We start from the raw sequence: 14,365 nt of genomic DNA, 5'->3' as shown, positions 1-14,365 counted from the left end.
GTTCAAAAAAGTTGACATGTTCTTAGGCCTTTAGACTTCCCAGTTTCTGGGGTTGCTAAGGTGGTGTGAATGTTGGGTGTGCTGGATGAATCTCACCACGGTAAATATTCACATATTCCTCTCATATTGTTCTTCTCCTTCGGCACAGTTCACTTAACTGAAGCTAGAGGGAGGGGAGGAGCCAGTACACCCTGTATAAAGTTTTATATGTGCCTGTCTCCTTCGGATAAGCTCTTTTCCCCATCGTTAAGAACGACTCCCTGTATCCCATAAGAACTTCGAGAAAAGGATTTACCGGTAGGTATTAAAATCCTATTTTTTAGGTATTCATTTTGTTACAGGCTGGTAAGGAATAATTCCCGTGTTTACAGAATAATAAAGTTGCTTTTGAATGCAGCATGCTCAATACAGTATTCCCGTTTTGTTTTTTTACAAGCAATTGTTGAGTAATCAGCCTGCTGCTTCCAGAGGAATTGGCACATACCCCAAGCGCCTAGTCATTTATTGCTGGCTGTGTTTAATGAGAGATTGTTGAAATAGAAATCAAGGCTCTTGGTACAGACAGCCAAGCCAATACCCAGACAGTAGCCCAAGCACTAAGCCATAGTCCACCTTGTAACACAGAATTTACACTTTAGCTGGATACTTTCTATTCCCATGTTCTGAGTCCGGTACAGTTAGAAGTGCAGAGGGCAATCTCAATAAACAGCATACACACATTGTTTCTGATAAATTTATTGTCCTGCCTGTTTTACACATTAGAAAAAGAATCCCAGGATTTTGCCTCCTGTGTGTTTTCGCCGTGCTTCCTCGTGGTCCATGATGCCAGCTGAAGTTGTGAGCACAATATACCTGTAACAAAATGAACACTATGGTCAAACATTCCAGCGAAAACTATTCAGACAGTAAATATGACATTTACAGATGCACTGCAATAAGATTACTCCACTGAAAAGAACAGTTTATGCTGGAGAGTGGCATATTTATAAGGTACAAATTGAATCTTTATGTAAAACTACTCCCCTCTGAGGTGAAGTACCTCCACTGACCCCATTACTCCTTTGTGTGCATAAAGACATAACTGAGAGCCACTGGTCTGTTTCAAACTTGCTGGATATGGAGAGATGGAGCTGTGAGGACAGATTTGAGGTAGGAGCAGTAGGGACTGCTGGTGGGGTGGAGAGTTTGGGGCCTAAAAACAGTCACAGCTCAAAGCGGAAGTACATTACAGATGCAGTTATTTGGGCTTTGAACTTTTATAAAAATTATATTTCAAGCAACCAAACTATACTTGAAATAGTTTTACCTACAAAGCAAAGTCATGATAATGGTGGCTTAGAATGTATAACAACATTGTCAAGTTTACAATATACTGTAAGGTATGCCATTTCATTCCAGCCATAAACAAGTCTTCTGCATTGACACTCATATTCAGGTTCTGTTACTACACACCTGATATATATGAAGATTTAAAAAACAATTTTTTTTTTATAAAAATGTCTGTTAGACATTACATTTGGAAGTAATTTCTTCAGAAACCACATTGTATCAGTAATTATAGATATTACAGTGCACCCCAGACATATGAAAACATTTATTGTAGTTAAAGACATTTTTCCCCAGCACACTGATGCCCCTTTCAGACCGCACTTAAAAACCGGTATTTTGCCGATTTTTAACAGTTTTAAAGCTGTAATCTGTGCGGTCTGAAAGGTGCAGAACCACTGTACCGTTTTACAAAAGCTGTTCTACCCGTTTCAGAACCGGTATTTTGGCATCAAAAACGGGTCTGAAACGGTATTTAGGACCCAGCCAATGAGCTGCGTCCTAAATTCAGCGCAGTGAATATTTAATGAGCGCTCATTAAATATTCATAGCACTGGAGCGCCGCGCGGGTTAACATCCCCCCTCGCAATGTGTTTAAGAATCTATGGTTACTTTGAGCGATAAAGTCAGATCACTTAGAAAAGTGCACAAAATCGCACCATGACTTCCCAAGTCTGCCCAGCATGCAGGCTAGGAGAAATCACCCAGTGTATGCAGAACTGCCCAGCCAGTCAGTAGCAACTTAGATGGCAGCATTGGTAGGTATCAGTCACAAATATAGAATACAACTGTACAATCACATTTCTACTTTGAAGCATTGCACACCTGGTTAACTGAATAGTACATTGGCAGACATGTTTGTTACTGGGATTCACATATACATTTTATTTTTTTTATCTGTTTGAAGACCCAAGGTTATTTCAGATAATACCAATAGCCACATTCTTGCAATCAGTCTCTACATAGAAATCTTATTTAAAGAGGTACTGAAATAAAAGCCTCCGTCGTACTGGAACAAACATTGTTCAGCTTCACATTTGGGTTGGGGTATACACCAAGGGGTTCACACAGAGTAACCAGTGTTTGAGACTCACCCAAACTGACGTGAAGGCAGGAGGTTGTTTTGCCACTTCTCCAAATCCTTCAGCTGCACATCAAATCTGGGACTAATGACGCCACACTGCAAAGACAGATAAGATCAGACTAGGCTTCTGTACACGCACACGTAACATTACTATTTTTTTACTATTTAAAATCAAATCCAAAGTAGACATAGGATTATTGTAGGTTTGCCAATAGTGAATGTGTATGGCTATAGAAAGCAGCTTCCTGTAGCACCCCCACAGCATAATAGGGTTGCCGATAGGACCAGTGGGATCCCGCCACTGGTCCTGAGAGCTCTCAGCCAATCAGTGGCTTCCCATTCATTTGTAGGGTTTTTGTTGCCTGCTCCTGCCACCTTCCTCTGGGCTGCACATAAGAATTATCTTTGCGCAGCCCGTCCATCCTCCTACTCTGATACACACAGGACCAAGTATCGGGTTGGACATGATGTCCAACATGAGATTTGTCGGATTTATCGGTCCAATCGGACCAAGTCTCACTAGTGCATGGGTTATTTCACATGCTCCGGCTCCTGCCGGGCGGCGAAATCCTGCACAGCTAGGAAGCTGTGCCACATAGTAGTTTACAATGGAGGGGATGGCCACAGCCCGGCAGCCATCCCTTCTAGCGGTGGGATCCGGATACAACCAGGCGGCCGGGCCGTGGCCGTCCTGGGTGAATGGACACAATTGTGTCTATTATTAACTACAGAGTGCGGCATGGCTTGTCGCCGTCCGGCAGGGGCCGGAGCGCGTGAAAAAGCCTTAAGGGGGCCACAAGACAACAGGGAGCAGCGGGTAGAAGATTTCCATCATAAACAAGAAAAGGTAAGTATAATGTAGGTGCACTGAAAGTTTAATAAATCATAAAATGTAACATAATAATTTTCAATAAAATTTGTGAAATATTAAAATATAATAGAAAGAAATGGTACTTGTTTCCTAGAACGGCGCCCACTAAGCTATTTGCCTAGTGGGGTATTCTGCGTAGGGAAATTGCATCGCATGGGCTATTTTAGTGCCATACGATGCGATTTTTTTCATGTAATATTAGGAATACAATAATATGATTGTATGTCATAAAAAGGGGATTTTGATTACCTACCGGTAAATCCTTTTCTCGTAGTCCGTAGGGTATACTGGGGTTCAGGTAGACAATGGGGTATAGATGGGTCCAAAGGAGCCGGTGCACTTTAATAAAAATTAACATCCTGTGTGCTGGCTCCTCCCCTCTATGCCCCCTCCCACAGCCCAGTTTAGAAAACTGTGCCCGAAGGAGACGGTCATACTAAGAGAGGAGGAATAACTTTAACTTTAACTACCAACAGCATAGCACTGACGAAACCAGTCAGTCAAACACGCCAAACAGTAGAACGAAGCACAGAGGTGGGAGCCCAGTATACCCTACGGACTACGAGAAAAGGATTTACCGGTAGGTAATCAAAATCCCCTTTTCTCTAACGTCCTAGGGTATACTGGGGTTCAGGTAGACAATGGGGACGTCCCAAAGCTCCCACAACGGGCGGGAGAGTGCTGAGGTCCCTGTAACACTGAGTTTCCAAACTGTAGATCCTCTGAAGCCAGAGTATCAAACTTGTAAAACCTTACAAATGTATTGTTTCCCGACCAGGTGGCTGCTCTACACAACTGTAGTAATGAGGTCCCCCGAGCAGCCGCCCACGAGGCACTCACCGACCTGGTAGAGTGAGCGGATATGGAGGCCGGAGCAGGAATAGAGGCCTGCGAATAGGCCATCTGAATGGTTAATCTAATCCATCTGGCGATGGACTGCTTTGTCGCTGGACATCCTATCTTTCTAGCATCATATAGGATGAAGAGAGTATCAGACTTCCTTGTACGAGCTGTTCGAGAAACGTAAGTCCTCAAAGCTCTAACCACATCCAAAGCCTTAGGTGTGGAAGAACCAGTAGAAACCGATGGCACCACAATGGGCTGGTTAATATGAAAAGCCGAGACCACCTTCGGGAGGAACTTCGGCCCTGTACGCAACTCAGCCCTGTCTGCATGAAAAATTAGGTATGGGCTTCTGCAAGAGAGTGCGCTCAGCTCGGAGACTCTTCTACCAGATGCTAATGCCAATAACAGAACCGTTTTCCATGTAAGGAACTTTATTTCTGCTGTCTTCAAAGGCTCGAACCATGATGATTGAAGAAATTCCAAAACTAGGTTTAGATCCCAAGGCGCCACCGGACTTTTGAAGGGTGGTTGGATGTGTAAGACCCCCTTGATGAAGGTCTGCACCTCTGGGAGAGTCGCCAACTGTCTTTGAAAAAATATAGACAGCGCAGAAATTTGGACCTTGATGGAACCCAGCCTAAGGCCCAGATCAACCCCAGCCTGTAAAAACCTAAGGAATCTTCCTAATTTGAATTCCGAAGGAGGATATTTATGGCCTTCACACCAAGAGACATACCGCTTCCAGATTCTGTAGTAATGCTTTGAAGTGACTACTTTTCTAGCCTGGAGCATAGTTGGAATAACGGCACTTGGGATGCCTTTTCTTGCTAGGATTTCCCTTTCAATCTCCACGCCATTAAATTTAGCCGACGTAAGTCGTGATAAATGAACGGCCCTTGCTGTAGAAGGTCTGTTCGGTGTGGCAGAGGCCAAGGGTCTTCCAGAGACAGGGACAGAAGGTCCGCAAACCAGGTCCTGCGCGGCCAATATGGGGCAATGAAGATCACCAGAACCCTTTCCCGTTTTATCCTTTTGAGAATTCTCGGGATCAATGGGATGGGCGGAAACAGGTAAATGAAACTGAAGGGCCATGTCGCCGTCAGTGCGTCCACCGACACTGCTAGAGGATCCCGCGTTCGGGAGCAATATCTCGGCAGTTTCTTGTTCATTTGTGAGGCCATCATATCTGCCTGAGGGCACCCCCACCTGTCCACCAGCATTTGAAATATCTGGGGGTGTAGACTCCACTCCCCTGGGTGCAGGGTGTGTCTGCTGAGATAATCCGCTAGTGAGTTTTGTACTCCCGGAATGAAGATGGCCGATATGGCTTCTGCGTGGCTTTCCGCCCACCTTAGAATTTTTGCCGCTTCTCTCATGGCAGACCTGCTTTTTGTGCCCCCTTGGCGGTTTATATATGCCACTGCCGTGACATTGTCCGATTGGACTTGAACTGGCTTTCCTCTCAGCAGATCGGAGGCCTGTATTAAGGCCTGGTGTATTGCTCTTAGTTCTAAGATGTTTATGGGAAGAGAGGCCTCCTGCTCTGACCATAGACCCTGGAAGTGAACTCCCTGAGTTACTGCTCCCCAACCCTTCAAGCTGGCATCTGTTGTTAGGAGTACCCATGGGTAAAATCCGAACCTCCTTCCCACTAGCAGGTTGGATGACTTCAGCCACCACAGAAGAGAGACTCTTGTTTCCGATGACAGAGTGACTAGGGAGTGCATGTGGAGATGAGACCCCGTCCACTTGTTTAAGAGGTCCAGTTGGAAAGTCCTCGCATGGAAGCGTCCGTAGGGAATCGCTTCGTATGCTGCTACCATCCTCCCGAGTAGTTGTATGCAGGAGTGGACAGATATCCTGCGCGGTTTCAGAACCAACCGCACCATCTTTTGGATTGCCAGAACCTTCTCCGTTGGCAGGAAGACCTTCTGCGCCACCGTATCTAGTATCATCCCTAGGAAAAGAAGTCTTTGAGATGGTACTAGCTGCGACTTCTTTAGATTCAGTATCCATCCGTGGGTTGACAGGATCCTGGAGGTGGTGCTGACACTCTCCTCCAGTAACTCTCTGGTAGGGGCCTTTATTAAAAGGTCGTCCAGGTATGGCACAATATTCACTCCGGCCCGGCGGAGTAGATGCATCATCTCTGCCATGACCTTCGTGAATATCCGAGGGGCTGTAGACAGGCCAAAAGGTAAAGCCCTGAACTGGTAGTGGTCGTTTAGGATCGTGAAGCGAAGATAGGCCTGATGTGGCGGCCATATCGGGATGTGAAGGTAGGCATCCTTTATGTCTAACGACACCAGGAATTCCCTTTCCTCCAATCCCGAAATGACCGCCCTCAAGGACTCCATCTTGAACTTGAAGGTCTTGAGATGCATGTTCAGAAACCGAAGATTCAGTATAGGTCTTACCGAACCGTCTGGTTTGGGCACGACGAATACGTTGGAGTAGTATCCCTTCCCCCTGAGATGGGTAGGTACCGGAATTACCACAGCCTGATCTATTAGTTTCCGAACCGCCTCCAGAAGGTTCCTTTGAGATTCCTGTGAAGCTGGTAAGGCTGATTTGAAGAATTTTTGAGGCGGGGTAGAGGCAAACTCTATTCTGTATCCTTGAGACACTATTTCTAGCACCCAAGGGTCCAGGGCAGACGCCCGCCAAACCGGACTGAAATGAAGTAAACGTGCTCCCACTGGAATGTCCCCCCCCTGAGGAAGGGAACCGTCATGCTGAGGGCTTTTCCTGAGTGGAGGTGTGAGCCTGCTCGGGCAGGACTGCTGACTGGGTTCTGCGGGACTTGCCCCTAGTGCCTCTGACTGCATTTGAGGCTCCACGGCCTCTGGACCTGAACCTCGCGGTCCGAAAGGACTGCAAGGAGGGCCCTGAATAATTTCTCCGCGGGGGTGGAGGGGCAGACGGCAAGTAAGTGGACTTTCCAGCAGTTGCCTGTGAAATCCACTTATTTAGTTCTTCACCAAATAGAGCCTCCCCGGTGAAAGGTAAGGCCTCTACACCCCTCTTAGACTCTGGGTCGGCCGCCCATTGTCGTAACCATAAGACTCTGCGGGCGGAAACAGACATAGTGTTTGTCTGAGCTGCCACTACTCCAATCTCTTTTAATGCTTCACATAAAAAATCTGCAGATTCCTGGATATGTCTCAAAAGAGTCAGCATATCCACTTGAGGGTTATCCTCTTGTAAATCAGCCTGAATTGCCTCAGCCCATTTGCTAATGGCCTTGGTTATCCAACAACCTGCAATAACTGGTCTCTGAGTTGCCCCAGATGCCACATAGATAGCCTTTAATGTGGTTTCCAACTTTCTATCTGCTGGGTCCTTTAAAGAGACTGCCCCAGGGACTGGGAGCACTATCTTTTTAGAGAGCCTGGATACAGATGTATCCACTGCCGGTGGGGTCTCCCACAGCTTTCTATCCTCAGACGGGAAAGGAAAAATAGATAAGAACCTTTTAGGCACCTGAAATCTCTTTTCTGGGTGAGCCCAAGACTGTTGAAATTTCCTGTTAAGCTCTGTAGAGACAGGAAAGGTGGCAGAGGATTTTTCTTTTGTAGAGAAAAACATTAGTTCTGTCTGTTCCTCTTCCTTATCAGGGAGATTTAGGACCTCTCTTATTGCAAAGATGAGAGCATCCACCCCTTGAGAGTGAGATTCCTCAACTACCTCAGGAATCTCTACCTCATCATCTTCTAACTCCTCATCATCATCTGTACCCAGCAAAGCAGGCAAAGAACGCTTTTGAGGAAGAAGCTTAGGTGGTTTTTGAGCAGCAGGTGTAGCTCTAAGATCAGCCACAGACCTCTGTAAGTCATGTCTCTCCTGTCTAGCCACAGCTAATTCAGAAGAGATGGAAGACATCATTCCCTTAATAGAATCTAACCAAGCAGGTTCCTGGCTGCTAGTACCCTGCTCAGGTGAAATACAGTTATCACACACAAGAGACCCCTCCACTAAGGGGGTGAATTTTGCATGGCATGACTGACACACAGACTTCTTCCCTGCCATGCTGTCGGGTATATAATGCTTATATATATATATATATATATATATATATATATATATATATAAATATAACTATACCAACACCCGCAGAGCAACTGTAACTTCCCCAAGCAGTGAGAAGGGACAGAGAGGGAGAGCCAGCACACAAGCCCTTAGCTGGGCGTTAGTTAGGCACCCGGGCTAACAATAAACGCAGTTTGGTCCTATAGAGGACACAAGTGTGGCACTTAGTAGCACCCACGGACCCCCACAACCCCACTGTGTTACCAGTCTGTTGTACGGTCTCTGCTGCGTCCTCGCGGTGCTCTCAGCAAGCGGTAATGGCGCTGGCTGCTGCTGCTCTTTCGCGCTCTCCGGGAGGCTCCGCCCCCAACATGGCGCGTCTGTGTAAAATACACGCCGCCGCGGCCAGAAGAATCCCCTTAGCGGGAGACCTATTACCGCTGTACCGACACTCTGATGGGGCGGCGGGCTGAAGGTGTGCTCGTCAGTCCTTAATGACTGCGGTAACATCACCGTCCGGGTCAAACCCCGGCAGCAGGACACGGACCATTAACCCTGTAAGAGGTTGGTGCCGTGTCCCTCCATCAGGACAGCAGTAAGCACAGCTTGCTGCAAAATAAAATTAAAAATAAAAATAAGAAAAAACTCTGGAGCTCCAGAGTGTGCTACCGGTCCGTAGGGCACTTTTTTCTAAACTGGGCTGTGGGAGGGGGCATAGAGGGGAGGAGCCAGCACACAGGATGTTAATTTTTATTAAAGTGCACCGGCTCCTTTGGACCCATCTATACCCCATTGTCTACCTGAACCCCAGTATACCCTAGGACGTTAGAGAAATGACGTTTTAGGGATCCCCCCACCCCGAAGAGAGCACAGCGGTACGAGTAATACGACTTTCATACCTCCACTATTCACATCAGCGTGGAGTTGATTTTATATAGTGTGGCGAGTGCAGTGAGAGGACGCAGAATACATGTAAAATTATCCGCTGCGCTCGCCAAACTTCGGTGGCTTTCCACATTACATAAAATCAACTCCACGCCGACGTGGATAGGGGGAAGTATGAAAACAGTGCCGCGCTTTGGGGTGCGGAAAACATCATTGTATGCCATACAATGATATCATTGTATAGCTAATGTAATGGCATCGCACACCCTATAAAAATCCCATGAGATTTTGCGGGAGGTGCGATGCAATCCCCTGGGGCACACGGCAGTGAATAAATTACAAAAAAAAAAAAAAAAACCCATGGCACTAAAATGGCCCATGCGATGCAATTTCCCTATATAGAAAATCTGGGCGCTGTCTAGGAAACAAGTACCAACAGAAGATATTGGATTTAAAACAAATGACCACAGCTCAACCACGTCCTGAATTTGCAGAGTTAAATTGTCCCTGTATGCTTTTAATGTGTTGCAGTAAGACACTTTCTCTGAGTATTGTCAGACAGAATTGTTACTTTTCTTGTATTCTTTATGTTACAAGAAAGTAGGTAATAGTATTTTTATTTAAGATCACCATCACTTAGGCTAAATAGCTCTTCAATGCGTTTTATACATCTTAAATAGATCAGAGCTTTATAAATACAGTGTGTCCAGATACTTGTTACACTGTTAGTGTTTTTCTGATTAAATGTGTTTCATATGTCAGCATATTTAGGAGGACCGTCTCGTGCCTTTTATGAATTCATTATCTGGTGTCTACACTGATTCAGTATGAAATCCCGACCGCCAAGAAGGGGGGCCGTGGATCGCCCCCCTTGCGGGCACGCTGTGCTCGACACGCAGCAGGCCCGATGCCTCGCTACGCTCGGCACTCTAATTTTATTCTCCCTCTATGGGGGGGATTGTGGACACCCATAGAGGGAGAAATTGCCAGCATTTCGGCCGCATCCCGTCCACACTTCTAACAGATGCGTGTATTGGTTCACAGATATGTTTATATTTTTACTTGTAATTTATTCCAACAGTAATAATATTTTAGACAGTAGGGAAATGCTGATATTCAGGAATGGATTCACACTAGATCAGTGTATTAACTCAGAAAAAACACTAAGGGGGAAATTTACTAAGATGTGAAATACTCTTCATTGAGAGCTCTCAGCCAATCGGAGAACGGCCAGTCATTTGACAGGTATTTTAAAAATGTAATACCCGCCACTGCGCGTCCCACTGCGCTGCTGAATGAGAGACTGATCACCACACCACCCCAGCCAGGTCAGCACTTGACAGCACCGCCAGCCAAGCGCTCAGGGACTCACTGCCCGCCCCACTGCTCCCCCAGTTGTCTGCATGCATATGCATGTCAGGGGGGCAGGCACATGCATACAGGGAGGTCGGACATGATCGTACATGCTGACCTTCCTGATCGGACCGATGCGCACATCGGATCAGATATCACACACCCGCGATTTTGGGCCGATTTCACCCAGTTATCGGCCCAAAGTGCCGAAATCAGATGAAATCGTCCCAAAATCGCATAGTGTATGGGGGCCTTAAAAGAATACAGGGACAATTTTAACCCTGCAAATTCAGGACGTGGTTGAGCTGTGGTCATTTATGTTTTAAATCTAATATCTGTTATTTATTTCTTTCTATTATGTTAATATTTCACCAATTTTATTGAAAATTATTAAGTTCAATTTTAAGAGTCATTATTAGATTTTCAGTGCACCTACTGTACATTATACTTACCTTTTCTTGTTTATGATGTGTGTCTATAATTAAGTAGTAGGTAGCGCCTCCATTTTCAAATTGTGGGACACTATCCCTTGAAAATACTTGCATAAGAGGAGAGAAGTCTTTTCACCAATATAAAACTTGAAGACTTGTTCGGGAATCATGTCTGTTTGGGTATAAGATTTCACCCAACCCAAGAACACAGCCTAACATGTCACACTAGGCTGGGTGGGCAGTTACATGTGCCTGGCCAGTTGTAATGTCATTCCCCGGTGGCCTCTGCAGTAAGAGTGCAGGCTGTCGGCAGACCACCTGTACACACCATAATGCATCAGGAATTCTGAGGCTATATCAGCTATAGGCTGTGTTGCAGGACAGACACTGTCTCATATCATGGGTGTTTACTCCAGATATGCCTTAATATCAGCTGTTCAATTACAGCAATTTTATTGGCCAGTGTGTAGAAAGCATTAGTTTTCCAATCAGAAACCTAACTACAATTTTTACATTGAGACATTGTAGACCGTGTCCACATTATCATAGTTTATTTATATGGCACCAAGTATTCCACAGTGCCCAATACATAAAATGAGCACAAAAATACACACACACTGAAATATAAGGGTGGCAGAAAAACCTACATATTACAAGAAAAGCATGAGAGGGCCCTGCCCATGAGAGCTCATGTTCTCTATTTTTGTTATTTATTTTAATCTTAACCTAGTCTCCTTGTATTGTTCCTTTGTACAGCGCTGCAAAACACTTGTGTCATAACAATTCTATGAACACGTTACACACAAGCTGCTCTATGTACATGAAATAAAGTCGTAACTGGTAACACAATAAGAAAAACACCACATGTAGTTTTACACTAGCTGGAGAGCCACAGGCTGACCAGACCTGCTCTAGTGCTTTACACACAGGAAAAGTTCAGAAGCAAACCTAGTACATCTCCTGACTAACCAGTAATGTAGAACTAGCAAGGGAGAAATGTGAACTACAGGTATCCAATCCACCAGTGGCGCGCGTGTGTGTACATACACAAACTTAACTTTCAACCTGTGTTCTGAGGGCCAATTAAGCTGTATCATGCCATCACCACCTATGTCAATCATTCTGATGCTGTGTACACTCTGAGATTAGGACATTAGATTTTGGCTATATAGTTAAAAGCGCATGCATATCGCACAGGTTTTTACCTTGCGATACTCATGCGCGCTCCTGTGACAGCAAAAATCGAAACAGATACAGGGCAGCAATGACTATATAGTGCAAATCTAATGTAGATTGCATGAACTGTATGTAAATAGTACAGAGTTAGCAAAGATTGTTTAGCACTCAAATCTCACCGTGTCTACACACCATGAGTTCTCCAAGCAACATGATGGCTCTGGAGGAGATACCAAAGGTTCTCAAACTCAGTCCTCAGGACCCCATACAGTGCAGATTTCGCAGGTCTCCTTACAGAAGGACAACTAAAAATTTAGGTCCACCTGTGGATCTTTTAAAGTGTCAACAAACTAGTTCTCATCTATAGAAAAGCACCACCTTGAAAACAGGAAGGCTACACTTACAAAATCTGGTAAGTATCAGTAGTACTTGGTTTATTAATGCAGAGTCAGGTGCAATATTTCCAATGCTATAGCTACAAACTTCAATACTTAGAAGTTCTCCAATTGCTAATTATGCATGTCTGACCTACAAGTGGATTTTAGTTTATTTAAGGCAGGCATGTCCAACCTGCGGCCCTCCAGATGTTGTGAAACTACACATCCCAGCATGCCTTGCCATAGTATTGCTATTAGGGAATGCTAAAACTATTGCAAGGCAAGCTGGGATGTGTAGTTTCACAATATCTGGAGGGCCGCAGGTTGGACATGCCTAATTTAAAGTATTTGCAAGTGAAAGTAATTTAAGGCAGAGCCATATGACAAAATATCTAACCGCTCACCTTGTTAAGTCTGCCTGTAAGATTGACAACAATTTTTCCGGCCCTGTGATCATCAATTATTTCAAATTCTCCAATGTAACCTGCAAAAAAAGATGGGTATATCAGAAAGCACTGCGTTTTTACTAGCTTCCACATTAGGAAATCCACCCCCAGCAAAGAGTCATTCACAGTTTTACCCAAGTACCCCCTATTTTAAATGAACAAAATAAAACAGACTGGCCTCTGGTAGGGCAAGCATTACATTAATTAAATGCTCATTGTCTAGTGGAATTTTGGAAGGTACAGATTTACACAGAATATTCTGCTTTAGTTATATGGCGTCAAAAAGGACCAGTAGCACCCAATTATAGAGTACATGAATTAGTAAAACAGGAAACTGACTTAAGGTCCATACACACTAAGCGTTTTTTGTTTTAGCAGTTTTCCCCAGGGTGGACTACTTTCCATAGCGGGATGCTATGGAAAACCATCCACTCACACCTCATCTGCTGGATGGGCCAGCGATGATGCAGGAGCGCGCACCGTACACTGGGCGGGCTTTCAAGCTGAAAGCCGCTCAAACGAGTAAACCAAGCTGCTTTCTGTTTAAAGTCACACAATGTGTATGGGCCTTTCAAAGTTAAATACAATATACACAAAGTATGGGGTACATAAAAACTGCTGCTTCAGTGTCTTCTGATGCAGCAGTGTTCATGGGTTGCAGAAATCCATGGGATTTGGTGCCATTGAAGACAGATCGAAGATAATTTATGAGAAGGAAAAGCACACATGGAAAGAGGACCCTGCTTGTGAAAAGTTTACAAAAAAGTAAAAAATACAACTTACCATGCTTCATCATCACTGTAAGGAATCGCACAATCACCTTGGAGCATGGCCTGATGAGAACCTGGCGCTTACCACGTTTCTCTGCATTATTGATGCTTTTCAGAGCATCTGCGAGAACATTCATGCGCACCATGGTGCCTGCAATAAAACAATGCATTAGATCAGTGAGCATTCTGCACACTACTAGTCATGATTAATGTAGTACTGCAAGCTAGAATCCACATATTGCAAGTGTCCGAAACCTGCATTTGGTAACATTACTAAGAACACTATACAATAGGTTGGAGGAGCATGAAAGTAGTATATTCAACAGCACCCTCCAGAAAATGTTCAGCATCAGCAGGGTTAACAACCCAAGTGTCAAGACATTAGCAGGATCTACCAGCAGACCACACACTCAAAACAGTGGCTTCCAGCATTATACTATATAATGTTACAACTCTCATGGTTGCTGTGCTAGAATGTCATATGTACAAGTTCAGAGCAATATAAAAGTATGGAAGCTACAATGACTTGGATTACTGTATACAGTGCATTTACATCAGGCATGCACAAACTGTGGCCCTCCAGCTGTTGTGAAACTACACATCCCAGGATGCCTTGCAATAGTTTTAGCATTCCCTAATACCAAAACTGTGGCAAGGCATGATTGGACTTGTAGTCTCACAACAGCTGGACCCCGATAGTTCAGACATGCCTGATTTACAACATTGTCAGCCATAACAGGACAAACCAGCTACATCACCATGCACCACAGC

The 14,365-nt window shown here is 44.8% G+C and overlaps 1 protein-coding gene across 1 annotated transcript; it reads right to left on the bottom strand.

The window, feature by feature from the left end:
* Positions 1-719: 719 nt before the first annotated feature.
* On the bottom strand, positions 720-13,767 carry LOC146056325 (small ribosomal subunit protein uS8-like). Its single transcript, XM_083168383.1, has 4 exons — positions 13,608-13,767; positions 12,783-12,862; positions 2,421-2,506; positions 720-852 (listed from the first exon to the last, which is right to left on the bottom strand). Exons 1-4 carry the CDS (start codon positions 13,762-13,764, stop codon positions 759-761), a joined length of 417 nt encoding a protein of 138 aa, XP_083024509.1. The 5' UTR covers positions 13,765-13,767; the 3' UTR covers positions 720-758.
* Positions 13,768-14,365: the final 598 nt, after the last annotated feature.

This window comes from Crinia signifera, unplaced genomic scaffold (genome assembly GCF_055691185.1).
Source record: "Crinia signifera unplaced genomic scaffold, ASM5569118v1 HAP2_SCAFFOLD_796, whole genome shotgun sequence".
Classification (NCBI taxonomy): Eukaryota; Metazoa; Chordata; class Amphibia; order Anura; family Myobatrachidae; genus Crinia; species Crinia signifera.
This window is presented reverse-complemented; position numbering and strand designations above follow the sequence as displayed.

What these genes read in the sequence shown, in the direction of transcription:
- LOC146056325 (XM_083168383.1), bottom strand. Translation starts at nt 13,764, where the DNA reads ATGCATTGTTTTATTGCAGGCACCATGGTGCGCATGAATGTTCTCGCA. An exon ending in TACAGTGATGATGAAGCATG is followed by an intron (nt 12,863 to 13,607) that starts GTAAGTTGTATT and finishes CTTTTTTTGCAG; the next exon opens with GTTACATTGGAGAATTTGAA. An exon ending in TTACAGGCAGACTTAACAAG is followed by an intron (nt 2,507 to 12,782) that starts GTGAGCGGTTAG and finishes CTGTCTTTGCAG; the next exon opens with TGTGGCGTCATTAGTCCCAG.